Here is a 19,153-nt window from a genome sequence, read left to right on the forward strand (position 1 = left end):
CCTACTTGGCCATTGAAAGAACGGTTCGTTCTTCACTTTCTCTAGGATCTTATGTAATGGTTCTCGGAACACAGCATGGACTGCCTGTGCCCTTGTGGATCCAGACTACTCCGAGTAATCCCTTCTCGGCCGGCTACTGTTGTTAAAGCGGTCCGACCTGAAGTCCCTCCTCTCTTGAAGGACAACCTTCGCTTTGCCATTTCCCATTTGTTGGTCTTCTTCGACTTTCTTGTACTTGTCGATTCTATCCATGAGTTGGTGCACACTAGTGACCGGTTTCCCAGTCAGGGACTTTCTTAAACCATGCTCTGTCGGCAGGCCCCTCTTGAATGTGCTAATGACGACGTCATCATAATTTCCTTCTATCTCATTATACATTTCCCAATATCTGTCCGAGTAGGCCTTCAGGGTCTCTCCTTCTCGCATGGACAAGGACATGAGGAAATCTAGGGGCCAGGGGACTCTGCTGCTAGTTATGAAGCGGGAACCGAAAGCCTGTGTCAGCTGCTTGAAAGAGTTTATGGAGTTTGGCTTGAGGCCATTGAACCATCTCATCGCCATGGGTCCCAAGCTAGACGGAAACACTTTGTACATCAACGTCTCGTCCCTGGAATGGACAGTCATCCTCTGGTTAAACTGGCTTACGTACTCTACTGGGTCCGTTCGACCATTATATATAGCAAAAGCGGGTTGGTGGAACCGCCGAGAAAGCTCAGCCCCCTTTATCCTACGCGTGAAGCGTGACTGGGAGATGCGGTCCAGGGCCTTACTCATGGCGTCGTTTGCTAGGCCCTGGTAAGATGGACTTTTGTGGCCGCATTTGCGAGGTTGTTCTTCCTCGTAGGAAAAGGTTTCACTTGGCGGGGTTCTCGATCTCCACCTGTACTCATTGTCCTCCTCATCACTAGTGTCCAAGCTAGGGGAAGGACGCTTTCGCTGTGCTCGACGTAACTTCTTCTTCAAGTCGCCGATTTCTTGCTGTAGAGCCCTATGATCGTTTTGCTTATGGGATGCATGACATTTCCCTTTTAAGCAACTTCTGCTCGTGTGGGAGGTGTTTACACTACCCTCTCGTTACTTGTCTTGATCTCTCTCCCGTTCGAGGTTCAAGAAGTTGTCTTACCGTTGGGAGTCCGCATGTCCCGTTTGGCTCGGACCTGATCCTTCCATTTCTAATGGTTTCACTTGTCGTGTCACGAGTTCTCCCCACAGACGGCGCTAATTGTAGGGTCGCAATTCGGGGTCCAGGCCTAGCAGTTATGGGGTTCTGGCCCAAGGAGCCCTAGACAATGAATTTGTAGAGAGCGGGTTACAGAACTAGGCCCTAACGAAGTGCGTATTAGTTAACATTGGGCCATACAACACTTGAAAATAAGAAAGTCTCCTTCATGTCCATTAGATATACGATCCGAGGAGGCATAGGGGATGTATCTTTGTCTCTGATTAGAGGCTATGGTCTTCACCTTCTTCTTCTATTCTAAGTTCCTCCTTTTTTCTATCCCTTTCTTCATGGGGACTCCTCTCTCTTATATAGCCCTCTGAAAGTCATCAGAACCTTACACTTGTTGATCATCTGGACCTTCACTTGAGTGCCCGTCCTATCGGACATCTCCCCCATCTCTCTGTGAGTTGTAGTAGCCAAGGTAACACTGTTCGCAAATCCTTTCCACATTAATGCTGCCAGAAAAGTAGCTGCCATGCATTTAATATGGCAGCTGTAGTCTCTCCATCGACAGCCTACACTTTCTTCCCTCTCCCGGGCTTGTGGGACTCATCCATGCTACTAATACTCGTTGGAGCGAATCTGTATTGTTGGCAGAGTGCATGTTTGAGCCATATTTGGTACGTCCGAGGAGACATTCCTCCTCGAACCGCCCTTTCAACAATTTTGGACCCATAAGAATTGGGCCGGGAGCCCTTTTGGTGCCCACACCTTCTCCTCGGACGTGGTTGAATTCTATAGGGGGCCCAAGGCCCATTGTATGATCTGGGGACTTTACCCCTACAATAACCAAATCATTTTCAGAAACCAAATAAAATTTTAAAAAATTATTATAAAAAAAAAAAAAACTAACAAACAAATAAACAACCGGCAAAACCCACAAACCTCTTCTCCTTGCACTCAAAAGACCAAATTGCCATAAAAATAAAAGGAAAAAAATAAAAATAAAAATCCATGACCACCTTGTACAATCTCTGCTCAGACGTTGAAGAGAGATATAAGGACTTCTCCAAAGGGAGTAAATTGATGGAGGGGGACGACTATGGATATAAGGACTTCATCGCCCTCAACCTCCAGGGGTTAGATGAGCAGTTAAAACTAAAAAAAGATTTTTGCCCCCCTTGAGTCTATTGAGTATTGACGGAACTACTAACAGAACAGAAGTGTATTTGGCACATTATCAAAATTTATGTACTAGTTGGCAAAAAAAGAGGGGGGGGGGGGGGGGGGTGGGGGGTTGATCTTATTAGTGCATCAACATAAGAGTTCTAAGGATTGATAAGGATTGATACCTTACATCTCAATTTTTCGAGGTAATTTGCAAGCTAGCATAGTGAGGGGAAAAAATATAATAAGTTAACGGGTGTTTGGAAAAATTTTGCAAACTAGCATCTCAAGTTTTATAGACTCGATTTCAGTCTAAAACTTGAGACTTAAAAACTCAATTCTCACTTGCTGAGTTGGAAGTATGACACCACATAGATCTCAAGTCTTATAGACTCGAGTTCTAAAAAGCAAAACCGAGTCTTTGAGACTCAATTTTTGTCGGGGAAGAACAGCTCTGAAGACTTGAAGAACAAATTTGAAGAAGAACAAAGGAAGAGGGAAAAAGATCTGAAACGATCTGGAGCTCCAAAGAACAGAGGAATACAATCTAGTTGAAGAAGAACAGACACTGGGTGGACGATCTACAACGCCGAAGAAGAATGAAGAGACGCTTGCTGGAGAAGAATGCTGGGTGGACGAAGAAGAACAAACAGAAGGGAAATTAAATGGTGGAACTCAAGTCTTAAAAACTTAAGTTCCATGTGGAATTTCTTCCACGTCAGATGCAACCACTTACAAATCGAGACTTAAAAACTCAAGTTTTATCTTAAAACTCGAGTTTTAGACACTCAAGATGCTAGTTTCCTAGATTTTTTTGAAATGTGACAACTAACAAAATTGTTTGATATTTAAGATTAATTTTATAAAAAAAATCCAATTTTTCTATCTTTCGGTCTTTTTCTTTCTGGTTTTTATTGTTTATTTTGTAACAAAAAGAATTTTAGTACACAAATTTCCTGGCAACAATGATGCCCTCCGAAGTTCGAAGTATGTAGAACAAATTCTATAGAAATGTACACTAAAACAACCCTTGCTTGATATTAGATATTAATAATATTGATCTCCTCCATTAAAGGCACATGACATGACACAAATTTGTGATATTCAGATGATTAGCAAGTAGCAACCTACATGCGAATATCCTTATTTATCCTTTGCTCATATGTAAGGATCAAGCAAATCAATGAGGTGACAAGCAGCCATGTGTAGTATCAAATAATTTCACCTGCTGACTGATCAAGGATTTGCTGAGAGAGGATTGAAGTCTCCCTAAGTATCCAAGATTTCTTCATATGAAGTTTTCACACCCTGCGAACCCATTGCTCTAGTCGAAGTTGCTTCAAAGGAGGTCCTAGGTTCGGCTTACTCTTTTGAGGACACCGCCATTTCCCAGTAACCGCCATTGCATCAGAGTGTTGGAAATTGGTTGTTTCTGTTAAGACCTTTCTTTTTACGACCCCAACATTTCCACCTGCTGAAGGAACTGTCCCTTTAGTTATCCCTTTTGTGCTTTTAAAGGAATTCTCATCGTTTGTCCTTGTTAAGCTCATCTTCCTTGTTGCAACAAAACCATTTTCTGAAATATTTTCTGCATTTTCCTTGCCACTGCGTCCATGAGTTGATTTTGTCATTGCAATTCCATTGACTAGATTTAACTTTGACTTGCTTTCAGGGGACACACACTCCACATCTTCTGTTTTGACCTTCACTTCAGAGCACTCCTGTATGGCACCCCTACTATGAATCAAGCGTTTTGGAGATTTTCTATCACCACTGCCTGAAGTTCTGATATCCAGTGGCATACAATGAATTTTTTGGGGTTGCTCATTCTTACTTTGAGAATCTTCATCATTCAAGCTTGATACATCTTTGGTTGGCCTAACTCCATGGTTTTGCTTTATTTTAAAGTTCAAGCTTTGTTCAAAAGACGAATTCTTTTGAGAAGATGCATTTTCATTCCCTCTAAGCCTATTGTCACCCTATAAATTGCAAACATAAAAGCATGGAATGAGATAACAAAGCCAACAAACACTCCTACCTTTTACAAATATAAAAATTCCATCTAATTTTAAGAGGGGGAAGGGTGGAGCAGGAACACTTCAGAAAAGAAACTATCATCTGATAATTAGACTTTGTTTCTTCAAGTACTTTTGATTTAAGATACAGCAGAATAATAAAAGATCTGGTAACTCTAGTAACAATTGTGCCACTATGTCATAGTCTTAAAAGCCATAATAGACATCTTTATTAATCAGAGTTAATGTGAACTATAAATTTTTGTAATTAGATGAAACATAAGGGAAGGGATGAACAACTAGAAGGATATAGAGATGGATAAAGAGTACCTCTCTTGAAGACTGCTCTTTCTGTTCATTATTCATAAAACAACTGTTAGATTTTACAAAGCCATTTGAGTGCAACTTCTCACCGATATTCACTTCACCTCTATTTTTACTTTTGCTGTATTCCCCCAATGTCTCCTCTTTTTCCAAGTCGGTCTCTTCAATATCAAACTCATCATTCTCACATTCAATTTCTTTAGAAAGGGAATCTCCAAAATCATTTGTACCCAGTACAGGAGAATCGTACACATAGCTTGAAAACCAGTTTCTGATGTCAGGGGGCTCTAACAGATCAAGAAACAAAAACAAATCAACCACTCATCAGCCAAGCATTTTACAGGAGATATATATACGTGTGTGTGTGTGTGTAATCATTCCATTAAAAAAAAGGGCAAGAAGGGCTGTAACCTTAAGGCAAGGAAAGTATACAAAGATTCTAAGATAATATTTCAAATAGTATAACTTGTGGGAGAAGCAATACACACCAGAAAGGAGTGAAGTTGAGTGCAATGAATCTGCAACCTGCAACAAGAATTTTTTTGTTTGGTGAATCAGATGAGCTTTTATTGAAAATTACAGAAGAATACAAAACTATCCTGTATCACAACCAGGCCAGGATCACAATACAACACAGACATTAAAAGCTAGAGCTGCCCAGCATTACAGTGAAACCATAAGAAGGAAAACAGAGACGCTTGAAATGGACTCAACTACTTATTACGATGATTTAATCCTCCAACATGGCCTTAGCTATTGACTGACTCAAATAACAGAAAGATAGAGACCCCAATTGGAGCACTTGATCTTTTTTAGGCTGAGGCCATTATCTGTGACTAGCAATTCCACCCTTGTTTTATCATCTTTCTTTATTCCTTTAATTAGCTTCTCCTCAGTTAATAAAGCACCCCCATTTATTCGAGCATTCTTCTGCACCTTGAGGTTATAAACAGCTGCCCAAATAATAAATTTGGATATGATGGTCCTAACCTGTTATATCATTTATGCCCCACTCCACAAGGCCTACCCAATGTGAAAGGAGGGGGGGAGGAGGGGGGAGGGGGGGTTGAAATAAGACAAAGATCCATGATCTTCTTCCAAATCCTAGATGTGATGCAGTTTTCAGTGTTATGGAACATAGTTGCAATGGTACGATACAACATAGTCTAGTCACAATTGTGCCACCAAGTCATAGTCTTAAAAGCCAAAAGCCATAATAGACATCTTTATTAATCAGAGTTATTGTGAACTATAAATTTTTGTAATTAGATGAAACTTAAGGGGAGGGATGAACAACTAGAAGGATATAGAGATGGATAAAGAGTACCTCTCTTGAAGACCGTTCTTTCTTTTCATTGTTCATAAAACAACTGTTAGATTTTACAAAGCCATTTGAGTGCATCTTCTCACCAATAATCACTTCACCTCTATTTTTACTTTTGCTGTATTCCCCCAATGTCTCCTCTTTTTCCAAGTCGGTCTCTTCAATATCAAACTCATCATTCTCACATTCAATTTCTTTAGAAAGGGAATCTCCAAAATCATTTGTACCCAGTACAGGAGAATTGTACACATAGCTTGAAAACCAGTTTCTGATGTCAGGGGGCTCTAACAGATCAAGAAACAAAAACAAATCAACCACTTATTTCTTACTTGAATTGGATTTTTCTACTTAAATTTAACTACTTATAAATCACTGTGCAAGAGAATGAGTGTATTTCAAGTTTTCATTATGTTCCTGAGACTCCTCCAGCAGCCAAGCATTTTACAGGATTTCAATTCTAATATATATATATATATATAAGTAATCATTCCATTCGAAAAAAGCATAAAGTACTGTAACCTTAACACAAGAAAAGCATACAAAGATATTAAGATAATGTTTCATATAGTATAATTTGTGGGAGAAACAGTACACACCAGAAAGGAGTGAAGTTGAGTGCAATGAATCTGCAAGCTGCAAAAAGAAATTTTTTGTTTGGTGAATCTGATGAGCTTTTATTTAAAATTACAGAAGAATATAAAACTATGATGTATCACAACCAGGCCAGGATCACAATACAATACAAGACATTAAAAGCTAGAGCTGCCCAGCATTACAGTGAAACCATAAGAAGGAAAACAGAGAGCCTGAAATGGACTCAATTACTTATTACGATGGTTTATTCCTCCAACAAGGCCTTAGCTATTGACTGACACAAAGAAAGAAAGATAGAGAACCCAATTGGAGCACATGATCTTATTTAGGCTGAGGCCATTATCTGTGACCTGCAAATTCCACCCTTGTTCTATCATCTTTCTTTATTCCTTTAATTAGCTTTTCCTCAGTTAATAAAGCACCCCATGTATTTGATCATTGCTCTGCACCTTGAGGTGGTAAACAGCTGGCCAAATAATAAATTTGCATATGATGGCCCTAGCCTGTTAGATCATTTATGCCCTACTCTACAAGGCCTGCCCAATGTGAGAGGAGGAGGGTGGGGGGCTGTTGAAATAAGACAAATATCCATAATCTTGTTCCAAATTCTAGATGTGATACAGTTTTCAGTGTTATGGAACATAGTTGCAGTGGTACAATACAACACAGCTAAATACCAAAATCATGATTGTGCTACTAGATTAAACTCTCTTTAGTCTAAAACCAGATCATAACTACGCTCAGTATAGAAAATAATGTGAATTTCATTTTTAAAAGGGAGATCAAGGAAGAATTACCTTACTAAAAGACTGGCTTTCGTGTTTATCATTTCCAAAAAAGCTGCTACATTTCACAGACTCTTGATTTCTTTTCCCAGTTCCACCAGGATTTACTTCTTTTCCTCCTCCACTCTCACTGATAACCAATTCATTTTTCACAAATTCACTTTCTTTAGAAACAGAATCCCCAAAATTGTGATTCAAGTCCAGCACAGGAGACTCATACTCATAGCTTGAAAACCAATTTCTAATATCAGGAGGCTCTGATACAACCCACAAAAAGACCAACACAGAAACAAATCAAAAAGTCACAATCTTTCACCACAAATTGGATAAGATTTTCACACTTTCTGTCTGGCTGCCGAGTAAACACAACAAAAATAGAAAGGAAACCTGGAAATAAGAGATACCCATGTCTCATTTCTTTCTTTATATCTATTTTCTTAGCAACCAGACAGTAATTAAGAATTGCAGAATCTAGATAAAGCAAAGTAATACATACCAGATGGAAGTGAGAGTGAGCAAGAAGAACCCAGTACCTAACACCCAAAAAATGAAAAAGTTAGAGCCTTTGGTTGCAGAGAAATTGTGGGACAAGACAAGAAATCTTAAAATGTTACAAAAAACCACTCCAACCCTTTACTTGTTACAACTTACAAAGGCTCCAAAGCACTTCATTTTCTTGTACTATACAATCTCAGGAACCAAACCCAAAAAATAAAAAAGTGCAAGTAATTAAAGAAAAATAAACATTTGGATTAACCTGAGAATTAGATACAACTTGAACCTCTGGGTCTGAATTGTCCATTACATCTCTCTGTCGCTAAAATGGTTGTTGTTGTTGTTGTTTTTTTTTTTTTTTTTTTTAATGAGAAAATGGTTGTGTTTTAATTAATTATTTGTTTTTGTTTTTATTCAAATTTCGCGGGGATATTTGGCGCCTTTTGTTTTTTTTTTTTAATAAAAAAAATTAGAAAGTTGGAAAAAGATAAGCGCAAGGGAATTTAAGGCCGTGTACGGGTGACATCAAAAAGTGAGTTGCCCTATTTTGGTTTTCTTTTTCTTTTTTTTGGTGTGCCAAATATTAACTTTTTTGTAAATAATATTACTAAAAAGTATTTTCAAGTTATTTAGTTATTATGTAACCTCTTTTTAAACTTGATTTTTTCAAAATTGAGTTTTAAGCGAAACTTGATTTACCAAACGAGTTTTGTGTAAATTTTATTTTTAACTTGATTTTAACTTGACCTTAAATCGTATGGCACCTGCATGGATGGAACTAGAGTTTGGCAAAATTAAGTTTCACTTGGAATTGAATTTTGGCAAATTCGAGTTTCGGAAAAGACTATATAACTAAATAAATTACGTATTTTCAGCAATATAATTCATAAAAGGGGAAGGGTAATGGAAAGTGGCATTAGGATATATAAGAGCACTAATATTATAATATTTCATTACTGATATTAATAATTTTATATAAATCATTAAACTCAATCAATAGCCCTTTTATTTTTATTTTTTAAGGAATCAAGTGGCATTTTCTAATTATTTTAAACATAGGAAATCACCTTCACAATTTGTTTAAGACAATTTTTTTTTTTAATCCGTCAAATAAATTAGTGCAGAACAAGATAACATTTGATTTTTTATTTTTATTTTTATTTTTTATTAATAGTTAAAATCCTATATTGCTTAAAATTGTAAGAACAACTTTACATCTTGAAATGTAACTAGTCATTCTATTCATGAAATTTATATGTTATGAGGGCCCTATTTCATTATTACATAAGAAATCATATGGAGTTGCATACCTAAAATTGCTAGAACTTATCCTTCTAGTAAGATAGACATTCAGACAAGAAGATAAACAAGTAACTTTACTAAATGCATAAGTACACGGCGAAAAATACGCAACTATGTTTTCTCTCCATAATTGAGAAATTGTATTGAAATTCAGAATTTATTGACATATATCTACATATGGAAATTGGAAAATTTCCAACTGGCTAATAAAATGCCTCATTATAAGTCTAGGCAAGATTTTATTGCCAAGATAGTTGTTATGGGCATAAGTGTGTAGAAAAGTTTGGCCAATTTGAGTGAATTCCCATGGAATTAAAACTTTTCCCAGACGAAACTTCACTCCAAAATTTTGTTTATAAAAAAATGTAATAAAAATTTAGCCTGGATATATTATCTCTAATGAGTTATATGTTATTCCAGCGAGCGACCGATGTCAGCAATTCCTTAAATTTAAGTTGCTCCATTCTTTGAAAAAGCATTATTTTCAACAAAGAATCCTCATTTATAAAAGTAATCTCATCTATGCTATTGTGAGCCCCTTATAAGGAGAGGTGATATAAGCATTCACTTTTACTTACTCATTTCACATATCGAGGCACTTCGCATGTCAAACTTGCATGCAGTTTAAACTTATTGCCCAGTGTCTCGCTCGTTCATGACAGCGCAACATTGTCACTTTTTCCTATGCAATTAAATGATATAAAGCCATTACTCAGGCTCCTTAGCTAGGCACCATATCTCCCTCTCTTAATCTCTTATTTGCCAAACAAACCATCCATTTTCTTTTGTTCATCTATTATCAATTTTGCAGGCATTTTAAGAATTCTTCAATTATTTATTGCCAACGCCAGTACTTGATGCTTGAAGAAAGTCCACTGGAACTTGCATGTCAAGGATCTAGAGTGACAGCGTTCTTCAAGAAATTTTAGGTAATTTTTTCTTCTCGATTACTTTTTAGCATACACAATTATGATAGAAACCATGATGGTTCATTTTCTTAATCAGCTGATTGGTCTTTGAGTAAGATATATTTTCAAATTAGTGTGTCAATCACGCAATTTGTTTTTTTGAGTAAATGAAAATTGATTTTTGGTAATATGTACATGATAGATGATCTTAAAGAGTATTTTTATAAGAATTATTTTGGTACATTTTATAATTTTTGAATTATAAAAATTTGCCCCTTAATTTTTACTATTTGTGAAATTCTAGTTACATGATTTCCTTTTACCACCTTTAATTGTTTGGTAAAATCTACACATGATTCCCGGCCGCCCCCCCCCCCCCCCCCCCCCCCCCCCAATTTTGTATGGTTTTCAATTTGATCTTTATAGGCTAATGGTATAGCGGCATTCTAAAAAATCTATTAGTATTTTGCATAATAGCATTTTTTTTTTAAAGGGAAAATTTTAAGAAGCATCCAACAATCGCAAAGAAAATGTCCTGAAATTTTATTAGAAGTCAAACCAAATTTGTGTGCCACAACTCAAGAAATCATTGGTTGACTGTTGACTCACGAACTTAATTAATTACACAAAAATATTATATTATAATAATGATAATTAAAATTTGAAAAATAATCTTCTTTTGCGGCAAATCATTTTATTATTTTCATAATTATAATTGATATAAAAAAATATTAAGTTATTATCTCAAAGGGGCAAAAGGAGTGGTTATGATTTGGAATAGTTTAAAAGGACAAAGATTGGGTCTAGTGCACATAAGCACTAAATTCAAGCTAAGTCCAATCTAAAAAGGTTTTTTTTTTTTTTTTTTTTTGGTGATAAAGTTAGATAATCTAAAAATGTAAAATCAATGATGATGATGATAAAATTAATAGATAATGGTATTGACAGTGGTTAATTTTACTCTAATCCTAAAATTGTTAATCGAGTGGAAATGTGCTAATTAAGAGTTAATTAATATAACTAAGAGAAGAGTAATATATATATATATATATATTTATATTATTAGAGAGATGAAAATAATTTCATTACTCGGAAATGTTTTACAGGTATTTTTTAGCACAAAACATTTTTATACATTTTTCTTTTGCATTTTATGGTTAACTTAAAAACATTTTCAGCTTTAACCAACCTAAACAAATATGGTAAAACATTTTAAAGCGAAGCAAATGTAGCGTGAGTTTTTTCTTTATTGATAAATATACATACTCTAAAGAAAAATATACAATAAGTTAAGGTTTTGTTTGGCTATTTATTTATTTTTCAAAAACCAGAAGGTAAACTTATAAGTATGATGCTCTTGGTGTAGTTTTATTACTTCTAAATCGAAAACTAGTAACGTTTTCAGAGAATATCAAAACACTTTTGGCAATATATTTCTACTTTGCTTTATTCCTTTCTTGTTATTTTAATAATAGAAAATTGTATTTAGAAATAAGAAGCAAAGAGATAATCCCAGTGGATCAATTTTTTTTTTTCATGGAATCTACTTTATTTATTTATTTTTATTATTTTTGTGGTAGGACTAAGATAGAAAATTTTAAATAATTTTTTGCGCTGTGAATAAGTTTAGAAAATTTTTAATAATTTATATGTATGACAAATAAAATTTTGTATTAATGGGAATGAAAAAAATCAGGAGCAGGTCATGAAGTTCTTAAGCAATTTTGTTCTTATGTTCACTTGAAAGCATAAAAATTAGATGATATATCTTTCTTCTTATCAGAGTTGTGTTTCTTATTAGAACATTTTTAGAATCTCAATACTAAATGATGTAAAAAATTCTATTATCAGTGTGAGTATATATGTCCCATTATATTTGGTATAAATAACTTATTATCACCAAAAGTCTTGTAGTTAAGTGGTATTGTGGCTTTCCTTTATGAGAAGAACTAAAGTTTAGAGCCTCCTTTTTCCTATTGTTCTAACTATTGAATTATAAAAAAGAACTTATCATCATATCATTTTGTATTTTGGACAAGTTCTTAGAATATCTTTAATCTCTCCTTAATTAGCTCATTATCTGGGACAAAAATTTTGTACTCTCTTTTCTTATATGCAGGAAAATTCAATACAAATTAATAATTAGCTCATTTCTTTAATAAAAAAATCGTATACGAAATGACAATATATTTGTCACTAAAATTTGTATTGCAATATTTCATGATATACTTACATTAATGAAGAGCCCACAATAAAAGATAAACAATTTTAATACCATAAATAGGGGCTTTCAATGTCCAATTCCTTACTTCAAGTTCCACAGTTACTCAGATACACAGAGCTAGCTGTTTTCTTCCAAATTTGTGCATAACACTAAAAATCTCAATTAAGATGAAAACAAAAGCAACAAAATAAGATTGGTAAAAAATCAAAATGATCCTCTCCATTATCCAAATCATTGTCCCAATACTTTTTTTTTTTTTTGGTATTAAACCCAGCTTTGCCTTCACGGTTTCTATTTTAAGCTCTACTTTCTTTGTTGCAGGGATTTGTTTATATAAAATTTGCATTTCTCAGCGGAAAGTTTAGTATTTTTTGAATCAAAATCATGGCCTATTCATTGAGAAGCAGGAAAAATAAGAAAATCTATGTGTGTTCAAGCGGTTCATCAGACAGTGACTCAGGTTATTCTGATCCTGACTACACAAGGATTAGACCTCGAAGACAAGCACAACAAAACAACACTAATAAGTGCAATAAAAAACTGTCCACAGACGTTAAAATGGTGGAAGTGGGGGCTGCATGTTCAAGTGTGAGGCCAAGAAGGGGTCGTCCTACTAAGAAGAGAGTAGATGAAGAAGGAAAGAAAAGTTTTGAAGTTGGAGAAAGTTCAAGGAGAAGAAGACGAGCTCCTTATTCGCTTATGAAACGCGCTAGATGCGAAAATAAGACTGGACCAACTGAGTCAAGAAGAACAATCTTGTCATGGTTGATAGACTTGAAGATGATTGAGGAAAAAGAAGAAGTAGGATACATGGATGATCCTTGTGAACAAAACATATTGCTTAAGGGAATGATTACAAGGGCTGGGATATTATGTAATTGTTGTAATACAGAGGTAACAGTGCGGGGATTTGAAGTTCATGCTCATAGTAATCTGAAAAGACCTTATGCGAACATTTTCCTATTGAGGAGAAATGTTTCCCTCCTGAGATGCCAACTTCATGTCTTGGATGGGATCAGGAAATCAAGGCATTGTGGATTTAACCTAATTGAGCCTAGAGAGACTGATGTAGACAAATATGATGATGCTTGTGTCATCTGTGCAGATGGAGGGGACTTGATATGTTGTGATAATTGTCCTTCCACAATTCATATAGATTGCACGAATTTGAAGGTCTGTGTAGTTTCTTTCACGATTATTATAATGCCTTCTAGGAAAATTTACTTTTTTTCTTATGAATTGTTGTTTGGTTTCTAAAATTTTGTGTGTAATTGGACTTTGAACTTTAGAGAATTCCTCAAGATGATTGGCGGTGTCCTTATTGTGTTTGCAAATATTGTGGCGATGGTGGCTATGCAAATGATGAATTATTCCAATGCTTTCAATGTCAGAAGAAATGTATATGCTTCATACCTTTTATTTGGAATCTTAACTTCTTTGAAGTTCTTTTTATTTTTTAAATTCTAAAGTGACAAATCCTAATTTGTGCTTCTTGTAGATCACTGGTCATGTCATCTTGAAGTCGAAGTAGATATTAATCGCCCATTGACTCCAGACAGGTCGCCTAACATGAAATCATTTTGTCAGCTGAGCTGCAAGGAGGTATGCTAATGTTCTCTACACATTTTTATTTGAGAATGTCTAATTCTTTTGAGTATTGTTGAAAGGATTCTGACATAAGTTCTGCCAAAGATTTTGGAGCACTTGGATAGAGAACTGAGAGTTAAAAATGAGCTAGGCGGAGGACTCTCTTGGACTCTTATCCGCCAAACAGATATACATTTAGCTACAAAGCCTACAAATATTGATCATTTTCAGCAGATTGTGGAATGTAACTGCAAGATAGCAGTTGTGTGGGATATGATGAATGAGTCGTTTGATCCAATCATAGATCGCCACACAAACACGAATGTGATTCATGGTGTCGTATACAATCGAGAGTAAGCAGCCCTATAAATTCTTTCTTAGCTATAACTTGTTCTACATCTTATTCAGTCTAATATTGCTGCTTTTTATCAACATGTTTGGCTTTTAGTTTTTGAAAAACATTATCTGTTCACCCTTTCTTTATTCTCATAGTCTATAGTTTTAAGTTCAAGGAAAAAAAAAAAACAATCTGATAGCTCAAAAATCCTTCATTTTCAGATCCAATTTGACTCGCATAAACTTTCAACGTTTTTATACTGCTATTCTTGAGAAAAATGACGAAATAATCTCTGCAGCATCTCTGAGGTATGTCCATAACATGAGGTATTTTTCTGTGTGTGCTGGAAAGCTTGTATACATAGAGCTTTAGAAAATAACCCTTTAAACTAAAATGATTGCCCTCGTGGTTCTACAGAATACATGGGACAAAGATTGCAGAGATGCCCTTCGTTGCAACCAATGAGAAGTATAGGAATCAAGGGATGTGGCAAAAGCTTTTGCTAGCGATTGAATCTGTAAGTTGTTGAATAAGGTTCTCTAGTGCATGTAAATATATCCCAAATATGAATATAATAAATAGAAGAAACTAAGCAATTGTTTTTAAATACACAGCAACAAAAGGGTGTGTCACCCAACTTAGATTCTGCTTTAGTTTGAAACTTTCTGAAATTTCCGATAAAACCCAATATTATGACAAATTGTGCTTGAACAAGCTGATTGACTCATCTATCATGTGTTATAACAAATACTGTTTGGAATATTTTTAAAGTAGTTTGAGTCTCCATGATTTTAGTTGTAAGTAGCATAGCAAGAACTACTTATAACAGGTCAGTAGGTTACAGTTGAAATAGATGATAGTGTACCAATATTTGCTGTCTTACAATTGATATTCTGCAAAAAGTGTTGCCACTGGTTGCATTGAAGATCCTAGATTTTAAGGCTGAGCAGATTGCTTATCCACCATGAAAATATTTAGAAACAGCTCATTGATATATTTCCCCACATTGAGAAGTCATCTATTTGCAATCATAATATTTAGGCTACACACAAAAACACACCTCTATCTGTTTCTCTGGAGCAAAGTTGAATAAATATTTTTCAGTCCCTTGAGCCCTCTACTTTTACTTAACGATCCGGCGTGGTCCATTGGTCCTACTGAGAACAAGCTCTCATGCTGATCTAATTTTCAGGTCCTTAACTTTCTTAAAGTCGAGAAATTGATCGTTCCATCAATTGAAGATCTCGTTCCAATGTGGACACAGAAATATGGTTTTTCAAAAGTCGAGGATTCCGTGATGAATGAACTGAAGTGCTTCAACACATTGATGTTTACAAGGGCAGTCAGATTACAGAAATCCATGCACAAACCTGCCGTAAAATCAGAAGGTGGAGACTCCGAATCTCTCTCTCTCTCTCTCTTTCTCTTCTCTCTTGTATGTACTATTTCCATCCTCATCACTTCTTTGGCTTCCTTTTTATCCTCCTCTCTTTGCAGCTATGGAAGTTGATGGAGTTGGGAACAATGGCAATCAGAATGGAGAGGATGCAAAACAAAACCAGACAAATCATATGGAGCAGAATGCAACGGAGGTTAATGAAGTCAAGAACAATGACAATATGGCGTTGCAGGATGGAACAAACATGAGCCAGAACCAAACAAAGCTGCTACTTCCTGACTTAAATGATGAACCTCCTGAAGAAGAGCCACTAGTACCCATGGAATAAAGAGTAATTATTTAGTACTCCGGGAGTATTGCGTTATAATATTCTCTCCTCTCATTTTATGGTAGGTCTTGCTATTTAAATTTATGATATGATCCATCATTCATATGATAAGAGAGAGTATCACCTCGTTATGCTTCAGGAAAGAGTAACTGAACTCAATCAAGCAAACATCCTCTTACCATAGGGTTAACATGCAAGTCTTTATTATCTAGTTTTGCTGACTGCAAGGAAAGTACTAAGGATTTTTGATGATCAAGATTTTAGGATTTTTGATGATCCCTTGCGGATCTTTCTATGTTATTGTAATATGACTGTATTGGGCATGTATGCTTTAGGGAAACCAACCAATGTGCAGACAAGTTGACAAAGAAGGGAGCCCTGCAAGATCAAGATTTTAGGATTTTTGATGATCCCTTTGCGGGTCTTTCTATGTTATTGAAATATGACTCCATTGGCATGTGTTTTGAGAGGCTCTGCCTCACCTCTCTAGTTTAATCATATTGCAAGCCTCTTCTATCCAAAAAAAAAAGTTAATTCACGTGAGCCATCAAACTATACTATAAACATATACTAATAATTCATTAGTACTTTGATAAAAAAATGGTAACATTTTGACATTTTTCTAAAGTTGCAACATAATAGTAACAGAAAATATTTAGTGTTTATGAATACTAGTATTATGCCCGTGCCAATGTATGGTTTAATGAAAAATTATATATAAATATATCAAAATTATATAATAATAATTATTGAGTAACACTTTTCTTTTTGAAATTTTTATAAACTAATAATTATTGAGCCACTTGAAACTTTAATAAATTTTTAACTACAATAAATTAACTATTTAAATGAGTCAGATGACCAAAAAATAAAAATAAAAATAAAAGTGTAATACATACATATATTGAGGCACTTGGTACAAGCACAAGGAGTGGAGTGTAAATTTTACCATATTAAAACATGAAATTAATATATATATATATATATATATATGTATGTATATAATAAAAAAAATTAAAATAAATATTTAACTTTATTTTAAATTACTTGAAACTTTTTGAATTTTAGTTGAAGTAAAAATTAAATTCCTTGAAACTTAGGTAAACTATTGGTATTTTTGATAACAAAGTTTTACGCTGAGTATTATTGTAAACTAATACGTAACCCTGTGCCTATGTATGAGTACATTTAAAAACAATCACAATTACACACACATACACACATATACATGATTTAGAATCTAATTGAATTAGACTTTTTAGTTTTTGCACCCAATAATTCACTTACAACAAAAGTAAAAAAAAAAAAAAAATTGATGGGACACCTGGCGCAAAATTGAACTCTAATTAAAATTTAATTTAAAGTCTAATTGAATATAGACTCTGATTTTCGCACCTAATAATTCATTTGACACAAATTTAAAAATTAGATAAGACACATGGCACAAAATTAGACTCTAATTTAGAATTTAATTAGATTTTTTCTCTACTTTGTCTATTAACATTGTGGGGAGTGGAAGTGTCCCCCCTTCGGGCCTAAAGCCCAAATGACAATTGGGCCCCATGGAATGAATTGGGCCATACACATGCTCATGGAAAGGCCCAATAAATTATAAGGACTGAAGGAAGAGTATGGGGCCATCCCGAACAACCCGAAGAAGGTAGGAATCTTTGTAGATTGTTCCCATGAAAAAGGTTGCAAGTTAAATGGAGCCAAGCCTTATCCGAGGTGAGGTGCATGGAAAATTTATGTCTTACTTCCAAAAGGTACCTAGAACCTCGAGGAGTCTTCTAGAACACGCAAGAAGGTTGAAAATTTTCACCTCCACATTAATGAGGAGATTTTCACCTAACCCCTGCCGCATTGAATGCATATGAGACAACCTAAACAGTACAAACACCCCAAAAAGTCAAAATTTCATGATAAGGGAAGGGAGGAAACCGATAAAGGAGAGGAAAATATCCCTGAAAACTTGGCAGGCGACAAGATAGCTATAGAGATAAGAACAATGAATGTACCTATATAAGGGGGAAGACAGGCAAATAGAAGGAGGTTGGAAAAATAGTGAAAAAAGTGTAAGAAGGAAGAAAAACTATCTATCTAAGAGAGAGAGAGAGAGTGCGTAAAACCACGGGAAAGAGAAATTCTCCTATTGTAATACTTTAGCTTCATCTGAAATATATGGTGTTAATGAAATCAATTGTTTGAGTTTCCCATTGTGGAGTGTTTATTCCCTATTCCCCTTTTATAAATAGATTGTGTCAATCATTATCTCGTGGATCCACGCGGGATCCTAGATTGGTTAGTTTTTTACGCCCACAAATATATATATATATATATATATATATAGATTACTTGAAACTTTTCCTAATAAAATTTTAGTTGAGGTAAAATTTTAAATTTCTTGAAATTGAGCTAGAGTTCTACATAGAGTACACTATTGGTATTGGAATTTAACATAAGATAATAAAAAATATCAATAATTAAAAAGAGCATAGAAAATTGTCTCAGAGGGAAGATCATCACTTAGCACAACCAGGACTTTTAGGATGATATCAACCAAAGTTTGAATTGGATTTATTCAAACTTGGTTTGATAGATAATCGCGCTCCAAATTTGAGCTTAAGTTTAGTTTAGTTTAATTGACAAATGAGCTTAAATAAGCATCTTTAACGAACTTAAATCTATTTTCAGAGAGAAAAGATAATGTAAATTTTATTAGGACAACAAAACAAATCACAACAGATCGTGTAACAAAACAGAATTCAAATCAGGAGGGTTATCATCCATTCATACAATAGTCATCTGCTTCAAGAGCTTTCCACCAGAGCATGTGCGAGAGCCATTACCCCGAAGTTTAACGTGGGAGGTGGAAGGCCAACTTGGAGCTGATGCTAATATCTGTGTTTCCAAGATAACATCACCTTAGCTTAGACTAATTGAGTGCAGGTGAAGACACAGTAGAAATAATGAGAGAGGAGTCGCCTTCGAACATGACATTGTGCCTGGCTGCCATTGCCTCAACAGCTTCCACAGAGTGAAAATGTGGTATGCATTGGGTCAAAGACGCCAACGCCATCACCTCGTCACTACTGTTCCTAATCACAACTTCAACCCCAGCTGCCTACAATACTGGAAAAAGAGAGCCGTCAAAGTTAGCCTTAAATCAATGCTCATGTGGTGTCTCCAACCTCCTTCATGG

The 19,153-nt window shown here is 35.1% G+C and overlaps 2 protein-coding genes across 4 annotated transcripts; one reads left to right on the forward strand and one right to left on the reverse strand.

Moving 5' to 3' along the window:
- Window positions 1-3,341: 3,341 nt before the first annotated feature.
- LOC126709642 (uncharacterized) lies at window positions 3,342-8,232 on the reverse strand. Of its 3 annotated transcripts, none has more exons than XM_050409949.1 (8): window positions 8,129-8,232; window positions 7,868-7,904; window positions 7,384-7,628; window positions 6,589-6,625; window positions 5,996-6,276; window positions 5,157-5,193; window positions 4,675-4,955; window positions 3,342-4,308 (listed from the first exon to the last, which is right to left on the reverse strand). In XM_050409949.1, the coding sequence occupies exons 1-8, from the start codon at window positions 8,171-8,173 to the stop codon at window positions 3,631-3,633; spliced, it is 1,641 nt and encodes a 546-aa protein (XP_050265906.1). In that variant the 5' UTR covers window positions 8,174-8,232; the 3' UTR covers window positions 3,342-3,630. The 3 variants fall into 3 exon arrangements, with proteins under 3 accessions (XP_050265906.1, XP_050265907.1, XP_050265908.1); XM_050409950.1 differs by lacking the exon at window positions 8,129-8,232 and adding an exon at window positions 8,023-8,111; XM_050409951.1 differs by lacking the exons at window positions 5,157-5,193; window positions 5,996-6,276.
- A 4,847-nt stretch (window positions 8,233-13,079) lies between these two features.
- On the forward strand, window positions 13,080-16,415 carry LOC126709293 (increased DNA methylation 1-like). The gene is made up of 8 exons (XM_050409480.1): window positions 13,080-13,473; window positions 13,590-13,698; window positions 13,799-13,902; window positions 13,993-14,240; window positions 14,446-14,532; window positions 14,642-14,741; window positions 15,417-15,612; window positions 15,722-16,415. The coding sequence occupies exons 1-8, from the start codon at window positions 13,081-13,083 to the stop codon at window positions 15,949-15,951; spliced, it is 1,467 nt and encodes a 488-aa protein (XP_050265437.1). The 5' UTR covers window position 13,080; the 3' UTR covers window positions 15,952-16,415.
- The last annotated feature ends 2,738 nt before the right edge of the window (window positions 16,416-19,153 follow it).

This window comes from Quercus robur, chromosome 12 (assembly GCF_932294415.1).
Source record: "Quercus robur chromosome 12, dhQueRobu3.1, whole genome shotgun sequence".
In the NCBI taxonomy this organism is placed as follows: domain Eukaryota; kingdom Viridiplantae; phylum Streptophyta; class Magnoliopsida; order Fagales; family Fagaceae; genus Quercus; species Quercus robur.